Genomic DNA, 25,904 nt, shown 5'->3' on the forward strand with positions numbered 1-25,904 from the left:
AATAGATAAAAAATAAAAGAAAATCAATGAAATATTTGTACGTGTTACGGTTTAGACGCTGCCTCGATAGACGTAGCCAGTCATCGTGGTGGTAATCCTTCTATAGGAGAAGCATCATTATCATTGGGTAGCGGTAGCCAATTGGAAAAATTGGGCCGAGAAAATGATCGTGAGAGCGCGAGCAATGTTGCTCTAGCTGGTACCAGTCTAGCAGGAAGTATAGCTTCTAGCGTTCTTCCCGGTGGTCAGAGGTATCATATAATTAAATGATAATATTATTTCTTTTTAAATATTAATAATTAATTTTTTTTCTACATGTATATGTGTATATGTATATATATATATATATATTTTTTTTTTCGTTTTTTTTTTTTTTTTTTTTTCAATTTTTTTTTCTCTCTTTATAGATTGGAAGTCCAGGCAGATGTAACTTCAACGCAAAGATGTAGTTTATGCAGCGAAACAGCATCGGCTGCTACAAGCCTATCCGAAAAGTCTGTAAATGCTTCTATAGCTCTCGACGATGGAGCAGCATCGACTAGAGCATTATCAGGTTCTGTTCTTAACTTCAAGGTATATAATTATAATTGAATGATAAAATAATCATTAGATTTGATTTATTATTTATTATATTTGATTTTTTTCGCATTGTTCTTGAATGATTATATCGAACACGTTAGATGGACAGTAACTCGATTAGCGGTGGTAGAAGTACTGAGGGAGATCATACAGGAAATTCTAATACCGGAGGTCATATGGACTCAGCTGGGCAAGCAACTTCTTTGAGTTCTTTAGAGGAAGTAGTACCGGGTTTAGCTAAACGTACGCGTCGCAAACCGCCATTGGATCGGCAGCACAGCGATTCGAGCAATTGGACCGTATGTGGTGAAGATGGTGGATCTGAACGTGTACGGTTCGACGATCACGTTAGTTTTATTGAAGCGGATAGAGACCAAACAAGTACTGGAGCACAGTGCAATGCCAATAATAGGACTGGTGGTAGACGGAAACGAAATAAAGAGGTAGAACAGGATTTAGAAACTCAAAAGCTATCAAAGTACGTTTTATCATCGGTTTAATAATCATCGATAAGATTATTATTTTATTAATTAATTAGTTATAATATTATTCTTCATATTCGTAGGAATTCAAATAAAGAATTGAATAATGATACTTCGATCGAGGATCATCCATCCATAGAACGCATTAACGTTGCTACATTGAGAAATGTTTTCTTTCATAGTTCGACGGTATCTACGGATCGTGAAAAGAGATTATCGGTAATAGAAGAACCGATCCCCATTGTATTACAAAATTCTGGAAGTAGTCATGCATTTGCTCCTTGCGACGAGGAACGTATTAGGAACGAAAGTTCACAATCTTAAAGAGAATTAACAGAAAAAAAAAAAAGAAAGAAAGAAAGAAAAATAATGATAATAAAAAAATAAAAAACAAGAAACGAAATAAAAATAATACAAAACAAAGGAAAAAAAAAAGAGAAATAGAAAAATTAACAAAAAATGAAAAAAAAATGAAGGAATAAAAAGGAAAAGAAAAAAAAAAGATATATATTGAGAAAAAACGAAGACTGAGTACGAATGTAGCAATATACATACGTCTCTCGAAGTATCTGGATATATATATATATATATATATATATATATATATATATATGTATATATGTATATATATATATATATATATATATATATATATATATGTAGGATGCGTATTTACATATGCACCAATTTAGTGCATAATGTATGATAATAATACGCAAATTTAATCACGTAATTTGTACAGTCATGTACACAAAACGTATCACTATAATAATACTATACGCGTAATGCAGGGAGCAGAAAATGAGAAAGAAAGAAAGAAAGAAAGAAAGAAAGAAAGAAAGAAAGAATTAATAATCGATTTTTTGCAATAAACAGTACCATCTTCTCCCCCTCACCCCCTGTGCAGTTGTACATTATCGTACCTGCATGTGTTATGTATTTATATATATACGTCTGTGTATATACTTATAATTGCAATCCAGAGTTTAGAAATGATGAAAGTCATAATCTCATGTGGTATTTTTATTGTATGCCCATATATATCCCGGATCGAGTATAAGTTTTATACCTGACGAAAAAAAAAGAACAAAAAAAAAAAAAAAAGAAAGAAAAACAAAACATTACGTATTTCGTTACTCGACGATTGAATTGATCATAAGGATTTATTACTTCAATTTTGTTGTAGCTTTATTCCTAATTCACGATTCAGAATAATTTCTCTTTTTGATTAAGAAAATAAGCAAGATTATGTATGTATATACGATCATCTAAAATGAGTTTTATATTAAAAATAGGATAAACTTTGCATTTTAGAGCTAAACTTTCCTTTCTTTTTTTCTCTATTTTTTTTTTCTTCTTTTTTTTTTTCTTCTTTTTTCTTTTACACTTGTACCAGAAGATCTTTTTCGTTAACGATCTGTTTATTTTCTTTACTCTTGTTTCTTTTTTCTTTTCTTTCTTGACTATGACATCACTTGGATTTTAATTTTGATCATTCCCATTTTACAGAACCTTTTGTGATCTGGTAATGATGAAAGTAACTCCATAATTTTTAATCTTAAGGAGGTATTGTAGATATGCCTTTATAAATACATATACACACACACAACACACACACACACAAACATCATATTATATGCTATTCTTTAAAGGTATATTTATATATACATAAATTCTTTTATTAGTATTTTGCATTTTCTTTTATTATAGCTTTATCTCTTTCTTATATTATACCATCAGTGCGCAGTATAATCTCGTTTTGCTTTTTTAATAGGATCAATATTTACGTGGATATTTCTTGCCTATAAATTTATACTTTAATTATATATATATATAACAGCAGAGAGTGATTTTAGATAAAAGAACAGAGGTATCGTGTATAAGGGGTAGTGTCTATTAATAATGAAATGATAAGTATTATATTATAAAAATGAAAGATATGCTTTATATAATATCATTTGATAATTATTCTCCGTATAGAAACATACATTTCCGAATGTATTTACAATAATTTAATATTGAATTTACTAATATTATTTCTATACCATTTACAGATTTTGGAAGTGCTGTGCCATAACTTCAAACTTTTCTCTCGTTCGCACGTATTTACTTTTCTTCTTTTCTTCTCTTTTGTTTTCTTTTATATATAAAAATTTGACTTTTCGCAAATGTTTAAAAATAGAGGAAAAAAAAAAAAACAACGTTTAGAATATTAAAACGAGTGAAACTACCAGTTCGTTCCGATAAAGAAAATTTGAGTTACTATATACATTATGACTGAAATATCGATTAAGTATCACTAAAATATAACATTCAATTGTATTAATAATACACTTTTCACAATGGCCATTTAAAAGATTAAGAATTTGCATACCCTAATATCTGTATTTCATCATTAACATATAACAGGACACTTGTCTTTTAGTCTCATATAAAATTATCATTCATAGCATGTATAATTCGATATTTGACACTCATATTTGTTAAAAATATTGAAAGATAATAATGTATGGACAAAAGTTATAAGACCTGGAAGTTTTACATAGTGCAAGCTCTAATATAATAAGATAATAGATAGCAAAATATGTGTAAAATTAAAGGTATACTGTGCAATGTAATTAAAGAATAATTTTAAAATACAATGAGTAATCACAGTTTATTTTCAATTAATTTTCTTATGCGTTTAATTCATATGTTATAACGTAATATATATAAAATGAATAAGGTACTATATATATATATAAAAAAAAAAAAATAACTTTTTCATAATAATAACATCTTACAACTTTAATTGTACAAGTATATTTTTTAATTTCATTGACTATAATGATCTGCTTAAAAATAATGGTGATTTTTTTAATAACTCATCTACCTTTAACTTAAATAATTCACTTTGAATAGGTTCGTTCAATTGACAAAGAGGATTCTTTACAACATATTCCAAATATACCTGAGAAAAATAATAGTTTATTTAATAAATACATTAGAGATTAAAATTTCATTCTTGATATATATATATATATATATATATATATATATATATATATTTTAATTATATAATTATTTACCTCACGGTACAATTGTTGCAACAATTCTCTTGCATTTTGTGTTGCATTGTCTGTATTTAAAACGAACTTTAAGCCAGATGGTGTTTCAAAATAATGTAGAGTATATTTACTTGTTTTATAATACAAAAATCCTTCCTTTGGATCCAACGGTGATATTTTACTTACAAAAGACTTTATAGAGAATAGCATTCCATACATTAATTTTGCTTCCTAAAATTAAAATTAAAAAAAGAATTAAATAAATATAAAAAATCTTCTCATTAAAAATTATTCATTAAATATTATTCATTAATTTTAAAAGAAAACAAAATGATATATATATATATATATATATATATATATATATATATATATACCTATATATATATGTATATATGTATATATTTATATATATATATATATATATATATATATATATATATATATATGAAAAGTTTTAACCTTATGATATTTTTCAATTAACCAAATAGATATATTTCAAAACATACCTCTTCTTTTGTAATTCCAGATTTATTCAGTCTATTCCATTCAGCGTAATATAATAATAAGCCATTTCTTGAAAATATGTACAAATTGTGAATTGTCATAATCGTATGTATCAAGGTGCACCTAAGTGCAATCCTTTCTGTTTATCTATTATCTCTCTTTCTCTTTAAAAATTCAGTGCTTCCATCTCGTGTTCGAATGGACGCAATTATATTTCATTCTTCTATCGTACCTGAAATTGTCCAAAGTATGAATATACGTATTATCTACAGTAGTGAATTTCGTGAATTAAAAATGCCTATATCGTCGACAAGATGGCACCACGTGAAAAATACTTAAAACAGCTGATTTTCATTTTATTAATAATACAATTAATTATACAATTTCCTATATCAAATTCATTTAAATATACTTTTAAATATAATATTTAAATACTCGAAAGATTTAAAACTATTATTTGTTGAGATTATTTGTTAAGATTATTCGTTACCGATAGTTCTTACGCCTTTGAGATGCAACCCTTTCTTCATCAAAGGAACGATGTATCGATACGCGAGATGGCATTACTTAAGCTTAAGCCTTTCTCGACAGCGAACTTAATTTCACTTGACATAAATTAAAATAAAATACAATGGATAACTTGTATAAATCGAACACATAGATTTGGATAATAGTAAAAAAAAGAAAAAAAAAAGAAGAAAAAGATAAAAAAAAATACGTAATTTAAAAATGTACAATTATTTGTTTCATGGGATATATAATACATCGATTTGTATCGTAAATATTTTACGTGTTCCGTATTGTAATAAAAATTTTAAGATACAATTAACAAACAATACAAATTTATGAAGCAAAAAAACGAATTATAGACCGACGTTGGATAGCTTTTTGTATCAGATTCTTTAATCATTGATCGTCCTAAAGTCGTATCCGTTAAGGGAAAACGAATCGTCAAAAGTAACGTCGTAGGAACGACGGTAAAACGGATAGCATTTTATTTCCAAGTACAGAGGGTTCACTCTGACGATTATCGTTTTCAAACGCTTTTATTATCGTAGAGCAAAAGTTTCACGGTTCTATTAAATTCACTGTATCGTGTGTGTGTGTCTGTCTCTATCTCTCTCTCTCTCTTTCTCTCTCTCTTTTAGATCTAAAAGGAATAAAAAAAAAAAAAAAAAAAAAAATAAAAAAAAAATAAAAAAATAAAAAAAAATGAATAAAACCTCTAAGCTCACAAAGTTACTGAATCTTTAATGCTTGTTCCGTTGTACATTAATTACACATGCATAAACGATAAAAGAGAATAATATTTCTTCCTATCTCTCTCTCTCTCTCTCTCTCTCTCTCTCTCTCTCTCTCTCTCTATTTTTTTCTCATTTTTTTTTATTTTTTTTCTTTGAATTTGTTTCCTTTAAAAATAAAGAACATATTTAACAAGAAGACTATTATTGTTGTTTGACAAAGTTATTTATATATATATATATATATATATATATATATATTTATATATACTATATTGTTTCGCATGAACGAGAGTCCCTATTTCTTTAGAGCAACTACCTGTTACATTAGAAGTGCATGCAGTTGTCTCAATTGGTAACAGTATTTTGACGATCTAAGAGAAACGAAATCATTAGCGTCGTGTTTACCTCTTAGTTCGTTGGTTCCTTGTTTATCTCATTTTAACTGTTTCAAGTATTTCCCATAGATTGGTAAACGGAAGAGCTAACTTCGTACGTGTGACTTAACATTTGCATATCGATCCGTAACCATAGATATTTATCTCTGGTTATTTTATTTCTTTGGTACTTAATTTTAAAACGAGAAGGATTTTTCAAGGATTAACGTGATTTACAAATAATATTATTTCGAAAGATTTACGAATTAGTATTATTATCTTTTCAAATAGATTAATGTCTATTAATTTTATAAAATGAAATTCATATGACAATGGAATATATCTTTTTTTTTAAATATATTTTCTAAGAGAAAAAAAAAAAAGAAAAAAATGTTTTATTAAACGATAGTTATTGTTTGTCCAAGAAGGATACAATTTTTTTTTTTTTTTTTTTTTTAGGTCAGGCATACCCTTTCTTATATTTTCTATATATATATATATATATATATATATATATATATATATATATATAATATATACATATTCATGTATGTACATGGATATATGTATATTATTTATATTTATATATATATATATATATATATATATTCATTCATCATCATATATCATATATATATATATATGATTATATATATATATATATATATATATATATAATATATACATATTCATGTATGTACATGGATACCTGTTAATAAAAACACATCTGTGTTCGATATAGATTCTTCGAATGTAATTTGGAAAATTTATGTAGGTCAGAGATACCCTTGCACGGTAGGTATCGAAAACACACCTGTCTATTATTGATCGTCCAACCCAAATTCTGAGGATTTATGTAGGTCAGAAATACCCTTACATAGCACCTGTTAAAAGCACATCTGTTTGGTATGGAATACTTCAATGTAATTTTAAAAATTTATGTAGGTCAAAAAGAGAAAAAGGAAGAATGAGAGATAAGTAATCCTTATATCGTACGTACATATTGAAACATATTATACTTATGTAAACAAATCGTAAACAGTGTGATTTTATTCTTCTCTCTCTCACTCACTCTCACTCTCACTCTCACTCTCTCTCTCTCTCTCTTTTTTTTCTTTCTTTTTTTCTTTCACTCCTTCGAGAAGAGAAAGGGAGCGAATGAAAATAGAGTTCGTGTTCGATCGAGCGTGCGATTTTGCAATTTGTTCACATTTTTATTCGACGTATAAACGTATCAATAAAGAAATTGTGATCTTAATTGTTTCCTTTCCTTCTTCCTCTTCTACTTCTTCTTCTTCTTCTTCTTCTTCTTCTTCTTCTTTTTATTTATTTATTTATTTATTTCTTTATTTATTTATTTATTTTTTTTTTCCTTGTACTTCTTTACAAACATCCCTTAATTTTGAATTACGCGATAGAAAATTGGATATGAACATACGTGATCACGGATACATAGATAATATATATTATGTTGCTTAGAAATAGTTAGAAGTTGGACCAATGGCAAGTTAGCTAATACCAGATATACTTTCCGGTTATGGTCGGTACTGTTAATATCATCGACTAGGTTTGCAGTTGACTTTGGGAAACCCGATAGATTTTGCGATTTAGTAGCTAATGCATCGGTAACGTTGATCGCATCTGTTGGCTACGTTTTCCGGAGGGAAAAACATATGTATGTACGTATGCATTAGCAAACGTACAAACATTAATACTGATAATGGGATCTATGTAAACTTAGGATAGATGGTATTACAATTGTTAGTGTCCTTTGATTCGAAATCATCGAGAATCATTTCTATAATATTGATTATGTATTAATATTTAATTGAAAAATATTCTGTTATAATTCATATAGTTGTTAGGCTTTGTAATGGATCATATCGTATTAGTCATCAATCAATCAATCAATCTATCAATCAATCAATCTATCTATCTATCTATCTATCTATCTATCTATTTATTTATCTATCTATCGATCTATCCATCCATTTTATTTTATTTCAATTCGACGAATATAGAAACGAATGGTTAATTTTGTAAATTTATAAAAAAATATTTTGTAAATTTTAATTGAAGAAATAAAGGTGAATTATCATTGAGATAATTTTGAAAGAACATTTAAATAATCGTATAGCTAATGATAATTTTTAATATATTATCAATTAAATCCAACATACATAGATTTAAATACATTTCGTTCGAATTAATAATTACTTCGTTCGATTATTATATTCTCTAAATATATAAGTATATATTTACATGTTTACATGTATTTACATTGTATTGTTAAATATTATATATCATAGATTTTTATCGTTATTACGAATTATTTTAATATTTAACAAAATACACGTGCAATTTATTAAATCCTTTTTGTTGTATTTTTTTATTTTTTTATTTTTCTTTTTTTTTTTTTTTACAATAGAATCTAAATAACGGATAAACGTAAAGCGTGCACTCTCTTATCTTATCTCTTCTCCTCCCTTCTCTTTGGTTTCTTCCTTTTTTCATATTTCATCTTTCCTTTTTTTCACCTTTTTTCTTTCTGTTGTTTTCCTTTTGTTTTTTTTTCTTTTCGTTTTCTTTTTTTTTTTTTTTTTTTTTTTTTTTATTTTTCCCCCCAATATCAAATTCAAACGAAACAAAACGAGCTTGCGCTCGTTCTTCAATAGAAAACGAATAGAATCGGTTAGACACGAATATCGCATTTTGCATGCCACAAATTCGTGAATTTGCGGGCTGCCAGGTGATCTTTATAATCTGTAAGCCAACGTGCTATTGTTTGTTTGTTGCGCAATCGTGAATGATTCGTGGCGTGTTCGTGCATGAGTACAAATACTCGTTCTACGCATACATACATACATACATACATACATGCATACATGCATACACACATATATATACTAACACGTACATATTCTCGTGCGAGTGAAACCAAGTTTGCAAAACGTCCCTTTTATCCCTGAACTCGTCGAGCAGATTTGTTCGCCTTTCCTATTCAAACTGGTCCCTTCTATCCCAACAGTCGCACATACACGATCGAGAGATAGCGAGATCATCTCTTTTCCGGTCTCTATATCTTCATTCTCTCTCTCTCTCTCCCTCTCTCTCTCTCTTTTACTCTCTCCTTCTCTCTATCTCTCTCTCTCTCTCTCTCTCTCTTGTTCTTTCTTTCTTTCTCCCTCTTTTTCTTTTGCTTTCTTTTTTCCTTCTTTTTTCCATTTTTTCTTTCTTTATTTCATCCACACAAACAAGCGCGCACGCGCGCACACACACACACATATCCCTTTTTCTTCCCTTTCCCTTTCTATTCCAAGTATAAACGTTTTTTCCACTCAACGTTTTCGCCTGTGAAATAGTACATTCCCATTTTGCTTGGTTTTTCTTTCGCATCGAATTTTCGTCCATCGTAAATTCCAACGTTGAAAATTTCAAAGAATGGATTGAAGAACGAAAAGGGAGATAAAAGGGAAACTTGGCGAAGAAAAAAAAGAGAGAAAGAGTTGATAAACTATCTTTACTGATTATTATATGATACGTGTTAATTTGAATTACATAGAAAAATCTGATTGTATGTATGTTATACAATATATATTTTATACGTTTTCAATGTGTTTGTTTCTTTATTTTCTCTCTCTCTCTCTCTTTCTTTCTCTCTACCTCTTTTTTCTTCTTTTCTTTTTTTTTTTTTTTATTTTTTATTTTGCTAAAGATCTTTCAGATGCAAAAATTTTTCATTTTTCTTTGGCACTATATCGTTATCTTTATCGGAGTAATCGATGTTAAAGACGCTCATAAGAAATCGAGATATCGTGGATATACGAACAACTCCCATTTAAACCTGAGAGAAAAGTTTTCTCTTTTGCTGTATGCACAGTGTGTAACACTTTTCGATTCACAAAAATCTCATGATCTTTTGGGTTTGCATTTGAAATTCAGATGATAAAAGGCGATAACGTGAAATCATGTAGAATGCGATGTAAACGTGAAAGAAAGTGGGTGTACGTAAGGGAATTTAATTTTTAAGAATACAACGAGAGTGTATACCACTTGAATTCTCTCGATATTATTAAAGTCGCGATAAGAGATAATCAGAATTTTACCACGAACTCGGGCGTTCTACATTCTTTTAAAAAGATTTGCGATTTATCGTGACAATGATTTATCGATTTCACTTAACGTTAATATAAAATCTAATTAAGAAAAAAAAAAGAGAAGAAAAGAAAAAAAGAAAAAAGAAAAGAAAAAAGAAAGAAAGAAAGAAAGAAAAAGAAAAAGAAGGTACTTGCGAGACAGAGAGAGAGAGAGAAAGAATGTTTTTCGAAAAAAAATCTTTTTCGTTCGGTAAATATATCTTATCTTTTTTTTTTTTTTTTCTTTTAATTCATTACTTATCCTATCATCTTATTCGATATGTTAGACATATATATACATGTATATATATATATTTTCTTTTTATTTTTATACTTTTATTTAATCGCACGAAATTTATTCTTTAACGATGAGAGAAAAGTCAAGTGGTTTTCGAACTCTTCTTTAGATAATGCCAATTATCATTGTGATATCTTTCATCATATTACAATCTTTCAATGGATAAGGAACGAAGCGATTGTGGTCAATATCGCAGATCCACGTCGAGTGTGAGGCTGGCAATACAACATTTAACACAAACTTAAGATATATTTTTATTTCATCTTTCTTTTCTCATTTTTTTTTTTTGCAATATGGATCCCGAAAGTATAATTCCTAAGCGAACGAGTAAAATAAACGGGGTACGTATATTGAAGATTCATTGATTAATTTTATTACAATATATATTATAATATATTAAATTAATGTATATATAATTTTCAATTAATATATACATTATATTATTCAATAATATATATATATGTATATGCATATATATATATATATATTTATTTTGTTTTTAAACGGACGAATAAAAATGACACGTTGCAATTGTTTGCCTGAGGCAAACAACGACCGTTATCTCGAGACTCAAATAACGACTCAAATAACGAACGGGTGTATTCGATAGATTTTATTAATAATAGGATTCCAGTTCACATAACGATATTACGATAGTGTGATTTGTTATTTTACTATTTTTTTTTCCCTCCTATCTTCCTGCCCCCTCCCTTTACTTTTTCTTTTTTTCTTTCTTCCTTCTTTTTTTTCCCTCGTCAAAATATACACCATCGATAAGTGATAATAATTTCTATAGATATTTGGATAGATTTAATTCGTATATTTTTGTTAGATCGCATATGACATAATGAAAATATATTTTGTTCGTTCGTCAAGAAAATCAATCTTATGTTATTTCGTTAGATATATATATATATATATATACACCTTATCATATAGATTTTGAGGTTACGAATTAGATTAAATTAATGACGTTCGAATCGTATTAGACTTTGAAGATAAATTCTTGGTTGGTTCGATTAATCTCGTTACGTAAATACCTTAGTTAGCCCTTCTGGATCTAACTAAACATAAATTTCTTGTCCATACGTTAAACACTTTGAGAATTCTCGATCTATTTAGATACGTATGTATGATTTATCTATATGTTTTTATTTATCTTTTACAATAATTCTTGACTCGTTAGTCTTTATTATTTTTTTCTTCTTCTTTTTTTTTTTTTTTTTTTTTTCTTTCCTTCTTTTTCTTTATCCTTTAAGTTTAGTCGATCCTCTCTACCTTTGTCGAGTTTGTGATAATTTATATGATGCAAATATAACCTAGTCCATGTTATTGGCAGGCAAAGAGGGTTTCTCTTGGGGTTGGTGGAGCTTTGCTGGAACTACCAGCGACTGAACGAGGTGGATGGTCCAACCCCATCGAGTTTGTTCTATCCTGCATCGGGTATGCCGTTGGCATCGGCAATGTTTGGCGTTTCCCTTACCTCGTATATCGCAATGGGGGTGGTACGTATATGTATTAATGCATGTATATACATTATGTGCGTACGTACGTGAGTATTAGCTTCGCTCTTCCTCACGTACACTTACTCCTATCTAGATAGGAATTGTGCGTAGTATACACGTTCATCCTTTGTTATATATCTACGTTATGTATGTGTCTACGTTATATATGTATGTACTTACGTATGCATGTATGTACGTACGTACGTACATATGTATGTATGTACGTATGTATGTATGTATGTATGTAGCTGCAGCTACATTTGCCGCATCAGAAGGGTGCGTGTTCATTGTCGTGATTGCAACCACGAAGATCACTCTAGTCGCAGTGTAGTCATAGCGTAGCATGGTACTAACATAATGTTATGCGGTATAACATTGAATTACCTCGATATTTTCTAATATTAATATATTACAATTATTTTCCTTCGTCGATAGATTTTCTTTTGGGCTTTTCCATTGTATTCTTTTTTTCTTTTCTCTCTCTCTTTTTCTTCTTCTTCTTCTTCTTCTTTTATCTTTCAGACGATGATACAAAGTCAATGTGATAAATCGAGAATTAATTAAAAAAAGATTAAATTTTTATCACATTATCAACGTAATTAAATTCAAATGTGATTATTCGATACGTGATTAATTTCTCTTAGTTCATTTCACTTTCATAAAAGAGATAGAGATAAAGAGATAGGTAGATAGATAGATAGATAAAGAGAGAGAGAGACAGAGAGAGAAAGAAAGAAAGAGAGAGAGAGACAGAGAGAGAAAGAGAGAGACAGAAAGAGAGAGACAGAGAGAGAGAGAGAGAGAGAGAGAGAGAGAGAGAATCAGAGGGAGGTTGAGATTTTATCGAGCTTCCTGTTGCTCGATCAGCAGAGTAGCTACTACCTAGGTACATTCGGTGAAGCGTCACAGTACACACCTAACGCATTATGTTATCTGGTATGCGTTGAAAATTGAGCTGTTTGTGTCTCGCACACGTGCTTCGGATTGTCGCTTTAAAATATATGCATGTAGCTATCTATATATATATAAAACCTAGCTATATTTATATATATATATATATATATATATATATATATATATATATATATATATATAAATTCTACTACGATACGTTGCTGCTACGCGTAAGCTCTCTCTTTTATGAATTATTCAAAAATACAACCAGCTGGAAGAGAATTTCCAATATTTCATGAATCCGTATAGGATTACGAAATACCGATAGTTATCTCGTTCTCCTCGCATCATTAGAGTACATTCTAGGAGTCTCAGTCTCTATCTATCTCATCGATTTCTTTTTTCCCCATTTTCTTTTCCCTTCGGTAGTTTCTCTCTCTTTCTATCTCTCTATCTATCTTTCTCTCTCTCTTTCTCTATCTCTCTATTTATCTCTCTCTCTCTCTCTCTTTCTCTCTCTCTCTCTCTCTCTCTCTTTTTCTTTCTTATTTGGGATAAATCACCGAAACCAGAGGAAATGTAAAGACGTTTCGGTAAGAGAGCACTGACGTAGAAGAGTACGTGTATAGCATTTTATTCTTTATAAAATATCACAGAGACTTACGATAGTTAAATAATAATAAATATATTTATAAATTGATACGTTTCATTACGAACATTTAGAAAGAATTTCAATAGGATTGCATCGCCAATGAAATGTACGTTTTCTTTTTTCTTTTCTTTTCTTTTTTTTTTTTTTTTTTTTTTTTTTTGTTGTTTTTCTCCCGTTTTTTCCTTTCTTTCTTTCTTCTCTAACCCTTTCTTGTTTCTCTTCGTTTTAGGTGCCTTCCTCATACCATTCATTCTAATGTTGATAACAATGGGTTTACCAATATTCTTTCTGGAGCTTGCCGTAGGACAATACACTGGTCTTGGTCCTAACGAGGCATTTGCGCGTATGGCGCCAGCTTTTCAAGGCCTCGGTTACTGTACTTTAGTCGTTATTGGATTAGTTATAGTCTATTACATGGTTATCATAGCATGGACCCTCTTCTACATTTTTGCATCGTTCTCTCCAAATCTTGCTTGGGCACATTGTGATAACTATTTTAATACCGACAGTAAGTACGGGAAGTTAGGTCTATACTTTTCTTTAGATAAGAAAAATTAAGGTAAAAGTTTAAGTTTAGTTTTTTAAAGTCGAGATTTTAATTTTAAAGACTGTTACAGTGGTATACAAAATCAGGAGTGTCAAAATCAGAATAACATGACGTTATTTTACAATAGAACTTGTATGGCAATTGACGAAGTTTGTCAAAAGTTCGATTATAATTTTGGAAATATTACTCATTGTATGAAAGATAATAACGATTCCATTCCTCATCGTTATCTTTACAAAAGAGTACTGTCCTCTGAAGAATATTTCAGGTAGGTTTATCTTTGTTATATAAAAGAAAGAATACAAAAACAAAAAAAAAAAAAAATAAAACAAAAAAGAAAAAAGAAAAAATAGAAAGACAAAATCAAAAACAGAAAAGAAAAACAAACAAACAAACAAACAAACAAATAAAATTTCACTCGTTATTCGATTACTTCGTATTGGTTATTCTTCTGATTATTATGATATTGATTATTACGATATTGATTATTACGCGAAGTTTGTTTGTTAACGAGTTAGCATTGTGACTACTTAATGTAGATCGGACGGTAGGGTAATAAACTATGCGCAGGTAATGTGTGAGAAATCAAGAAAATCATTAAGAATCGAAGAAATCCGTTTAATCCTGAACGGGCATGATCGTTGAACGCGTCTAGCGAATACGTTCTCGGTATACGTGGTGCCACGTGGGAAAACTTTGGCGGCATTAGATGGGAATTACTTGGATGTCTCACCCTCGCCTGGGCATTGTGCTATTTCTGTCTGGTAAAAGGTATTCAATCTATCGGAAAGATCGTCTACTTCACTGCTCTATTTCCATATGTTGTTCTATTGGCATTACTTATACGAGGTAAGTCAATGTAAAATGTCTTTAGAATTTTTTTTCTTCCATATTTCCTCTTTCTCTCTCTCTCTCTCTCTCTCTCTCTCTCTCTCTCTCTCTCTCTCTCTCTTATTCTCTTTTTCCTTTTTTTTTTCCTTTTTTTCTTTTCCAAAAGAATCAAAATATTACTACTATTAACTACTCTAATGATAATTATCGATGATATAATAGAATTGAATTTCTTTTACGAATGTTTCCTATCTCTCTCTCTCTCTCTCTCTCTCTCTCTCTCTCTCTCTCTCTCTCTTTCTTTCTTTTTCTGATATATAAGATCACTACGTTTCTTTTAAGTTTTTCTTATTAAACCGAGTCATTGCTCGGGTTTCTTAAAACAACGATGACGATTTATCACGAGAGAGAAGAGAGAAGAACTTTAGGAGATACGAACGACGACGATCCTGCAATTAATTTGCGCTCCACTTGACTGTGAAATACGCCGGCACGTATTTTTGCTATCCGGATATGTGTGTGTATATACATATATATATATATATATATATATATATATATATATAAAAGTAGAGTATGTGTAGTGGTAATGAGTGGCAGAAGAAAATCGTTAGATGTGTTCTTTTTTTTTTTTTCGCGAGTATTTATGATTCCGACCGATATAAATCTATCGTTAGAATCAATCGTTAAATTGTCATCCCTGAGGCCATGAATGGAATACCTGTTTGATATTTTTTTCTTTATTTCTATTTTTCCTTCTTTTTTTCTTTTTTTTTTTTTTCACTTTTATTGTATCCCCGATATATATATATATATATAATCATCGATATAAAAAATTTATCGTCTTAGCGAAAAGAAACGGAGATAGAGAAAACTTTCGGAGTTATGAATTTTTCAAAGCCTCACCCGTATCTTTGAGATACATTTCGTGAAACGCTGGGGACAATTCGATCGTCCGTTGGAAAAATATGCTGAAACGTTTCCCTCTTTTGTTCCCCATTCTAACGGAATCCGATCCGTTCATACGATTGCACGAGACCCGAATCGGACATAAGAAACAGGGTGGTCTTTCTATGAGAGTGAGTGAGTGAGTGAGTGAGTGAGTGAGTGAGTAAGAGAGAAAGAGATAGATAGATAGAAAGATAGATAGATAGATAGATAGGTAGATAAATAGATAGATAGATAGGGAGAGAGAGAGAGAGAAATAGAGAGAAGTAGAGAGACGATGGCGTTATCGATTCAAGGAGACACCTTCGCGCAGGTGTCACGCTGGAAGGAGCTGGTGAAGGCTCTCTCTGGTACATCACGCCCACCTGGTCGACACTGAAAGACGCCAACGTATGGGGTGATGCAGCATCGCAAATCTTCTATTCACTTGGCATCGGTTGCGGATCTCTGGTCACTCTTTCGAGCTATAACTCTTTCACCAACAACTGTCACAGGTGTGCAAGAAATATATATCGCATTTTTTATTCATAGAAATTGTCCTTTGCGATTTGTTGAGTTTCATGCAAAAGAAATGAGGTAGATATATATATATATATATATATATATATATATATATATATACATATGTTTATCGTAGTTTATTTCTTTTTCTTCCTTTTGGTCATATATTTAATGGAATTGTTAATTTGACCGTTTGCATTAAGATAACAGAACATAATCGGATTAATCGGGACGATTTGAAACATAACAGAAGATACATATGAGTTAGCCAATCATAGGAAACTGTATCATTCGAGTTTCTAGTTCTGATTTGTACTCGGGTTACAGATTGACAGAACGTTCGATAGCTCGCAATGATGCATAATCCCCCAGGTGTCAGGCTTAAACGTTCATTCGTAGTAGGCATGGATCGCGGTAGGTTTAACGTTTCGATTTTACGACGACAAATATGTTTCTACGATCAAACGAACATTTGCGTGACGTTACCTCGTCGTCTATAGGAGGGTGTACGTAAAGGTAGTAATTTTGATAAAACGCTATTTGCGAGGAAACGATTCACTTGCCAGTTCGTTTGGCACAGATCCTTAAGGATAATACGAACCTACCATTTCCTCTTTCTATATCCCTACATTTACGTTTTCACCGTTTTCATTGTTTTTAAATGAAATTCCACGCTTCAACGTATCATTATTAATTCGCGATAATAGTAATCAATATAATTACGTAATATTTATTTTCAAGTAATAATTACGTTTGTCATATATCGTATCGACTCATCGATTTGTATCGATTTGCGTAAAATGGCCAATTAAAAAGAAGAAAGATGATGAATTTTTTTTATGAATTTACACACATATATTTTATCGTCTATCAATTGGCATATCATTTCTATTTTCTATACGATATTTTTATATGAATTCTTTTTCTCTCTTCTTTTCGTTCAAATTTTTTCTTTCTTTCTTTCTTTCTTTCTTTCTTTCTTTTTTTTTCTTTTCTCTTTCTCTCTCTCTCTCTCTCTCTTTTTCTACGGAATAATCCGATTTTCTTTTTTAATCTCTTTAGAGACGCCGTATTCGTCAGTGTTACGAATCTCTTTACGTCCATTTTTGCGGGCTTCGTGATCTTCTCCATATTGGGATTCTTAGCCAAACAGATGAAAATGCCAATAGAGGAGGTGGTCCAAAGCGGAACTGGATTGGCTTTTATTGCATATCCGGAAGCAGTAGTGAGAATGCCACTTCCAAATCTCTGGTCGATATTATTTTTTGTAATGCTTTTTACCCTTGGTCTTGGTAGTCAAGTAAGTAATCACATTTTACTTTTTATCATCGAGGGACGAACGGAAGAGGGAGGTGGAGACAATTTCTTTTTTCTTTTTTTTTTTGTTGTTTTTTTTTTTGTTTTTTTTTGTTTTTTTTTTTTTTTTTCATTTTCTCGATAATTACTACATCGTTTCCGTACTTTGTCTCTCGGACCAATTTCACTCAGACACATAAAAAGCTTGTCCTAAAAGAGAATTTCTAAGGATCTTAAAAGAAGCATTTTTTTTTTTATTTCGTTCTTCTTCTTTTTTTTTTTTACCCCCTCTTTCCTTTTTCTTTTTTTACTCGAGCTCTCTTTCAGAAAATATTATAAAATGTTCATAATTAGCTCTTTTTTCTTTTCCACCCCTTAATTTTCTCTCTCTCTCCCTCTCTCTCTTTTTTTTTTTTCTTTTTTCTTTGTTCTTTTTTTTCTCCTTACTTATCAATCATACTCCTTATCAGAAATTTTAAAGCTACTTACGCCGAACGATTTTCATTTTGGAACGATTTTCATAGGAAAGAGTATAGAGAAATAATAATAACATAGATTTTCTTTTTCCCTTGAACAAGGAAGGAAAATGGAAATAAAAAAAAAAAAAAAAAGAAAAAAATAGAAACGAACGAAAAAGAAAAAAAGACAAAATAAGAAAGAAAGATAAGAAACGAAGAAAAAAAAAAGAAAAAAAAAAAGAGATGAGGGGAGAAAAAGGAAAAAAGAAAAGAAAACCGGGTTATTACTTTAAGTATATTCACGATGGAGAAAGAGATTTTGACGAGCGATTCGCAGACGGCTAAGAAGGCACTATACGAGGTACGTTGAATAAACGAGAGGATGCTGCTTCGCGTATTTATCAAAAGAAGCTGCAAAAGTGAGAATGTAAGTACTTGCGAGTGGGCAGACGATAGTCGCACGAGCGTTACTTTTGCATCGTCTCGCTTGAGCCCTTCTCGCTCGTATATCATGGAAAGAGTTATGGTTTGCTGTCTGAGTGAAATCCACACCTCCCTTTTTAGCCCTCTCTCTTCTTCTCTCTCTCTCTCTTTCTCTCTTTCTGTCTTGCTCTCTTTCATTCTTTCTCTCTCTCTCTCTCTTTCTCTTTTTTCTCTCTCTCTCTCTCTCTCTCTCTTTTATCTTTTTTTCTCTGGTAGCGTAGAAGGGTGAAACTGTGGAAGAGTGAGAGATCGAACGGGAGAAAGTCTTTGTCTTGAACATTTTCTGTCCTCCGAGCGTCTCGCGCCAAGAGAGGTAATTAAGGCAGGCCAGGGCAAAAACTAAAAAAGGAGAAGAAAGAGAGATAGATAGTTAGTTAGATAGAGATAGAGATAGAGATAAATAGATAGATAGAGAGAGAGAGAGAGAGAGAGAGAGAGAGTGGAAAACAGAGAGAAAGAGAAAGAAAGTAGACATCGAGAAGTAGGATAAACGAGCAGTCGTTACTTTTTATGATACAGTTCGCAGGCGTGCAAGCGATAAATGCTGCCATACTGGACGTACGTCCGGATTTACGAAAGTACGAAAGCTACGTCATATTAGGAATATGTATCTTCTGTTGGCTTTTGGGTATACCAATGATCTTTAATGGCGGAATTTACCTGTTCATCCTGATGGATTGGAATACAGCATCTTGGGCTGTATTATTGATCGGGTTCGCTGAGCTCATTCTACCATCTTGGTTTTATGGATGCAACAAATTTATACGTAACATTGGCGAAATGCAAATGAAGTTCGGTCGCTTTCTATATAGCTATTGGTGGCTCAGCTGGATCGTCCTTGCGCCTATCACCTGCTTGGTAAGTGCATTACCTACTACACATCGCGTACATCTGTGCCCTTCTCCTAAGGAGATGGAGTTAAAGGAGGATGAGAAGGAGGTAGAGGTTGAGAATGTAGAGGAGAAAGACACCATTCGAACCAAGGAGAACTCGGTTTAAACTCTTCGATTCTATTAACCATCTCGAGCCGAGAAAGCCGAGGGATATCTTTTCTTCTTCGCTTTTCCACCCGATAACAGAGAGTCTCTTTGGGAAACGAGCGAGTGCGAGGAGAACGATAGGAAAGTGAACGCTATGTACGTTACCGTACATTGCCTGCACTTCGAAAGGATCACCCTTTGTCGTAGTTTCTTTTTATTCTTTTCAAAATACTCTTTGGAAATGATTTTTCCTTCGTTTCTTTTTTTTCGCCCCTCCCCCTCCCTACCACCATTTTTCTTTCCCCTTTTTTTCTCCCTTTTTCCTCTCTCCCTCTCTCTCTCTCTCTCTCTTTCTTCTCTCTTACGTCTGTCCGAACCCTCATTCACGTAGCTTATGTTATCGGGACTCGCGTAACATATCTGTTTTTTAAGAGGGGTCTAAGATCTTGCCAGTTCACAAGGGAATAAGTCGGAATTGTTAACGTAGGGTTAAGCTTTAACGTTCTCCCTTTGGTTGTAGATCGATCTCTCAGCGTCCACCTTCTTCCTGATGCTCCTTTGATTGAAATTGTTCGCCTGTGAAACATCAAATCGAAAGTTATTACGTCTACTTCGCACTCGAACGAACCCGGGTTCTTCATGTATGTGTACGATCCCCTCTTTGTCTATATTCAAGGAAGTCGCCCGTTAAATAATCGTCTAAGCTTTCACCTAGAACGCACGATCATTATTGAGTTTTAGACATTGGAGCACGGAAGTACTTTTGTCTAATGCATTCCCATCCGCGGAGAACTTTCTGCTTTCTCTCAGACTTACTTTCCATTGTAGACAATCCATTTCCAGGGGCACGTACTTATCTTTCTCTCTTCTTTACTGACTACTGAATTATTCCATTGAGTTTCCCTTTTTTTTTTTTTTTTTTTTTTTACACGATCGGACGTGAGTCGAATTAATTAACGGATCATTCGTATATCGAAAAGATTTGAGGATTATTTTGAAAAGGTAAACGAGAAAAAAGGAACAAAAAAAAAAGGGAACAAAAAAAAATTTTTCGACAGGATAGTTGGTGGATTTATATGAAAATCAAAAAAGAGGGAAAAAAGAAAGAAACAAAAGGAAAAAAAAAAAGGAAAAAAAAAGGAAGAAAACACGAAAAAGAAAAGAAAAGAGAAAGGAAAAATAGAAGAAAAAAAATAATGACGTTTCGCCGTTATAGAAAATATTTCTCTCGAAAGTATATAATTATTGCGAAACTGAGAACTTCAGGGTCTATGTGTTATTTGAACGAAACGAGTCTATGTGTATTCGTTCTGTTCTCATTCGTTTAAACCGAACCCAACGACGCGGAGAAAGAGAAAGAAAGAACAACTTGTCGGTTTAATTTTCTACGGTTTGCTCTTAGCGCTTGACTTTCTTTTATTTTCTTCTTTATTTTTTTCTTCTTTTTTTTTTTTTTTTTTTTTGTTCTTTTTTCTCCCCTTTTTCTTTTTCTTTCTTTCTTTCGCTCGCTTCTACGAGATTCTCTCAATGTTCCTATAGATACGTGTGTACGTACGTATGGTACATTTAAGTACACACACACATACACATATACACACACATACCCCTTTTTCCCTCCCCTCTTTACGCGTCGTTGTCAACTGTTCCTTTTTTTCTTCTTCAAATTAACAAGCGACAAGTAATCAAATTGAATAAACAATTTTCCATTAGAACAATCGGTAGTATGTGTAGAGGTGAAAATTCGAAACGTGGCAAGTAATTTGTAGGAGAATTGGGTGACCAACAAAAAGTGGTAACCATCAAAAATGGGTAAACGGGCTAACCGCCTAATTGCTCGACCGCAGGAACGAGCGATATGTGAACAAGAGTGTATTGGTGGTCACGAGTATAGAGAGAGATAGATAGATAGAGATAAAGAGAGAGAGAGAGAGAGAGAGAGAGAGAGAGAGAGAGAGAGATAAAGGGAAGGGGAAAAAGAGGAGAGATAGAGAAAGAAGAGAATACATGTATACGAACTAATACATACGTATATGCGTTTTGTTCTACTATACCATTTTTCAAAGTTTCTTGTCATCCTCGCTTGGACACGCCTACGTAACTAATACTGCATACAATAGGTTAGGTATTTTGCCAGTAAAGCGGGCTACGTCCAAGTGGATCTCGTTGTAGGGTCTTCGTCATCCCTTATTTACCAAACAGTCCAGTAACAGAAGCCCCGTTTCGAAACAAATGATCGCACAGAGTAAGTTTTTCCTTGATTCACCGACAACATACAACGACTACCAACGACGTAAAACGACTACGACCAACGACGTTCAATGACGACGACCAACAACGACCAACGACCAACGATCAACGACGATGTCCAGTTACGTTCTCTCTTGACCTCTCAGATTTAAAGCAGCCGTTAGATCGATAACTCTCCTGTCACACGCACGAGTCAAATTGATTGCGGCAAGAAGGGTTCTGCCAGTAAAGGGCGTGTGCTAGCTTCGAGAATATCGTTTGCGAGAGGAAGGAAATGGCAGAAATGTCACAAGGACTTCCTTCTCTTTTCCTTTCTTTCTTCCTTCTTTTAACTTTCTCTCTCTCTCTCTCTCTCTCTCTCTCTCTCTCTCTCTCTTTCTTATTTACTCTCTTTTTCGTTCTCTTTATTTCAACCCTGATATCGTTTTTTCACCCTCCCATCTCTTTTTCTCTTCATGACTCTCGGCTATGAGTTCGTGTAATCGAGCAAGATCGTGCTTCGAGTATTATTTCGCAATTCGCGAAACCCATAGCCCATCGTCGCAATTATGGATTTCTACTAGACGAGAAATATACGTAAGGCCCTTTACAACGATCGATGCGTATCGATTCCTCCAATCAGGCGTGAAACCTTCCCGTGCAGCCGCGCACGGATTGGAAGTTGATAAGCGAACTCTAGTTCACCTCCCCTAGCTACATCAGATTAAATTTGCAGAGCATAGCCACAGAAGAGCGAACAGGCGATACTGATCGTCGACCCCCTACTCCTATCTCTCTCTCTCTCTCTCTCTCTCTTTATCTATCTCTCTCTACAAAATTCACCTAATCTCGGTATAAACTGCGTTTGATCTCCGATGATGAGGAGAGAGGAGTTTAGGTTAAAAATATAAAAATAAAAAAAAGGATAAGAAAAAGAAGCCCTTCCGCCACTACCTCCACCATCACCACCACCACCCCCTCCCTTCCACCCGAAGAAAAAGAAGAAAACGAAACAACATGAATTTTTTTCCACGGTTTCTTTGAAAGAAAAAAAAAAAGAAAAAAAAAAGAAAAAAAAAGAATATTTAAAACACAGAAATAATGCGTAAACTAAATGCAATGTTATTTGGTCTCTTTGATTTTTGTTTTCTTCTCTTCTTCTTTTACCGACACCTATACACATAGACGATCCAACATCCAACACGCACGTACGCATACGTATGCTCGCTCGTTTCATCCCCTACTATTGTTCCTTCCACAACCTTCTGTTACAGCACGATGCACCGTTTACGAGCGTTTACGCGCTTGTGTCTGTCTCTGCAGGATTTCGAGCACGAATAACACGTTCTGCTTTTCATCCACAGGGGGTCTTCGTGTATCAAATGTATACCTACGAGCCGGCGAAATATGGTGAGTACGTCTTTCCTGGTTGGGCGAACATGATTGGAATACTGATCGGAGTATCTACCATAGCGCCATTCCCGATCTTTTTCTCCGTACATCTTTGGAAGTTATTGGTAAGAATTGTTTACATTATATTTAAAAAAAAAAAAAAAAAAAAAAAAAAAAAGAAAAAAAAGAAAAAAAAGAAAACATTTAACTCTGTTTTCTTTTGTCTGTCTTCTTTTTTTTTTGTTTTTCTTTCGCCCCTTTGTTTTCTTTCTTCCCCCCCCCCATCCCCTTCTTCCGTTTTCTTCTTTTTCTTTCTTTTCCTATTTTTCTCCGTGTTTCTTTTCTTTCTTTCTTTTTTTTCTTTCTTCTTCTTCTTCTTCTTCTTCTTCTTCTTCTTTTCTTTTCTTTCACAAATTATCGCAGACGATATTATTTCACAACGAATGATCATTTTCACGATCGATCGATCGATCAATCGCGATCGATCTTTTGTTATAAGTAAACGTGAAAAAAAAAATTCGCCTTTGGCGAATCGCAAAACGTTTTAAAAGTTGCGCCTGTCTTAGCGATAGGATCTTCTTCAAGAAAGCAGAAACGTCTTAATACAAGTTTTTCGAGACGATACGTAGGAGGTAATCGCAGTTTTCGAAGGAAAAGTTTCGTCCGCGTTTCATCGCACCTATTTCTAAGAAAGTTCGAGCCCTTACTTCTCTCGACTACTTCCGTTTTGTGTTAACCGATAAATTTACCATTACTCTTATCTCCTTTCCTTCTGTTTCCGACTCTCTTCCTCTTTCTCTCTCTCTCTCTCTTTCTCTCTCTCTCTCTCTCTCTCTCTCTTTTTCCCTTCCTCTCTCTCTTTCTCTCTCTTTCTCTGAACGAGAACTTGAGAAAACTACTCGTGAGGTTAGCAAGGTTACAACTTGTGAAAGTACAAAGGACCTAAGGATTTTCTATACCAACCATACAATCTTATCTTCGATCATTTTCATATATATTATAAACTGTACTATTCACATATTATGAGAAAAGTTTTCAATCGATAAAACAAGCTGTTTGGATTGTACTTTTCGTTTGACGCGATATACATACTTGTAATTACATCGTAAATATGTATGTACGTTCGATCGAGCAAGAACAAATAGAACACATTTTATCCAATTCTATCGTTTAAATCGATTTACGGAAGCGTGACAATTTGATAGTCCGAATGAGAAAAACGTTTGTCCTTCTTGTTTGCATCGACGCCGCTGATATAGCCACGTTACGGAACGGTGATCATAAACGAATCAAAATCCGGGAGCAATTCTATCTGAAATTAACATCGAGCTTGATTTCATTGTCCATATTTTGATTAGCCGTTCATCGTACGAATTTCATCCTTGTTTAAAATCCAAAGAATCGATAATCATTCTCAATCTCTCTCTCTCTCTCTCTCTCTCTCTCTCTCTCTCTCTCTCTCTTCCTCTCTTTCTCTTTCTCTCTGACGTCAGTAACATTTTACTCTGAGAAACTTTTTTAGTCGAGCTTGTTCGAGAGTTTCTACCTCGGTAAAATTGTAGCTATAGAAGATTGGTTAACACTCAACCTTATTTCAATTTTTTTTTTTCAACTTTGAAAATCGACGAAACAAAAAACAAGAGAAAGAGAGAGAAAAAAAAATAACTTTAAATTAGATCGTTAATTAGTGTCATTCAAACAACCACAATGAATTCTTTATTTTTATCATCGATCGTGTTTTAATGTTTGTCTAGAGTACTCGTAAAAAAAAACAGAGAGAGAGAGAGAGAGAGAGAGAAAGAGAGTTAGTGAGAGAAAGGGAGGGAGAGAGAAAGAAAGAGAAAAAAAAAGAGAGTAAGAGAGAGAGAGAGAGAGAATAGGGATAGAGAAAAGGTATAATTACGAGTTTCCCTCAAACATTTGCCCCTTTACCATAGAAATAGTTATGTAAAGAGAAAGAGTGCCTTCTAACGAGTTATCTTAACCTTTTAATTATACGCAGAGGGACAGCGATTTATTCCGACCGACTGAATCCTGGGGTCCAGCCATCAAAAGGGACAATTCGGATACTAATAGTATCATAACAACATTCTCGTAGTATCTTAACAAACTCTTAATGGATGATTTAACGAATGGATCAACTAATTTCTATTAAATAATCTTATATTATAAAATTGTTCAAGTATTAGTATTAACAGTGCGGAACAACTGGCACACGTACGTTATTAAGATGAAGAAAATCTGTCTAGCATAGCTCTCGGCATAGTAAATCTTATTTCATTACTTCTCGTTCTACGTTATATTCCGGTAGGGAACATTCCCGGCGGTGTAATTAGCCCTACTAAAATAACCCGTTATATTATATTACATATGCGATGATATATTGTATACATATACATACCTATATGTATATAAATATATATATCCATATATATAATATATCCGTATATATATATATATATATATATATATATATTTGTATATTTATACATATATATATATATATAAATATACATGAAAGGTA

The 25,904-nt window shown here is 32.4% G+C and overlaps 3 protein-coding genes across 5 annotated transcripts in view; 2 read left to right on the plus strand and 1 right to left on the minus strand.

Moving 5' to 3' along the window:
- Positions 1-1,563, plus strand: part of LOC118444213 (E3 ubiquitin-protein ligase RNF19A) — a 12,337-nt gene extending 10,774 nt beyond the window's left edge. For both annotated transcript variants that reach the window (XM_085660910.1, XM_085660912.1), the window contains exons 10-13: positions 56-251; positions 408-573; positions 681-1,057; positions 1,145-1,563. In XM_085660910.1, coding sequence (XP_085517036.1) covers positions 56-251; positions 408-573; positions 681-1,057; positions 1,145-1,385 — 980 coding nt within the window. In that variant the 3' untranslated portion in view covers positions 1,386-1,563. The remainder of the gene's footprint in view (positions 1-55; positions 252-407; positions 574-680; positions 1,058-1,144) is intronic.
- A 2,216-nt stretch (positions 1,564-3,779) lies between these two features.
- Positions 3,780-25,904, minus strand: part of Bet5 (blocked early in transport 5) — a 103,731-nt gene continuing 81,606 nt past the window's right edge. For both annotated transcript variants that reach the window (XM_085660913.1, XM_085660914.1), the window contains exons 5-7: positions 4,618-4,847; positions 4,130-4,339; positions 3,780-4,011 (exon numbers count right to left, since the gene is read on the minus strand). In XM_085660913.1, coding sequence (XP_085517039.1) covers positions 3,883-4,011; positions 4,130-4,339; positions 4,618-4,716 — 438 coding nt within the window. In that variant the 5' untranslated portion in view covers positions 4,717-4,847 and the 3' untranslated portion in view covers positions 3,780-3,882. The remainder of the gene's footprint in view (positions 4,012-4,129; positions 4,340-4,617; positions 4,848-25,904) is intronic.
- On the plus strand, positions 10,813-25,663 carry LOC118444220 (sodium-dependent proline transporter). The gene is made up of 10 exons (XM_085660939.1): positions 10,813-11,008; positions 12,007-12,172; positions 13,948-14,226; positions 14,326-14,533; positions 14,921-15,114; positions 16,358-16,538; positions 17,608-17,845; positions 19,302-19,640; positions 23,353-23,505; positions 25,383-25,663. The coding sequence occupies exons 1-10, from the start codon at positions 10,961-10,963 to the stop codon at positions 25,476-25,478; spliced, it is 1,902 nt and encodes a 633-aa protein (XP_085517065.1). The 5' UTR covers positions 10,813-10,960; the 3' UTR covers positions 25,479-25,663.

This window comes from Vespa mandarinia, chromosome 13 (assembly GCF_050613455.1).
Source record: "Vespa mandarinia isolate Hongniang chromosome 13, ASM5061345v1, whole genome shotgun sequence".
NCBI lineage: Eukaryota > Metazoa > Arthropoda > Insecta > Hymenoptera > Vespidae > Vespa > Vespa mandarinia.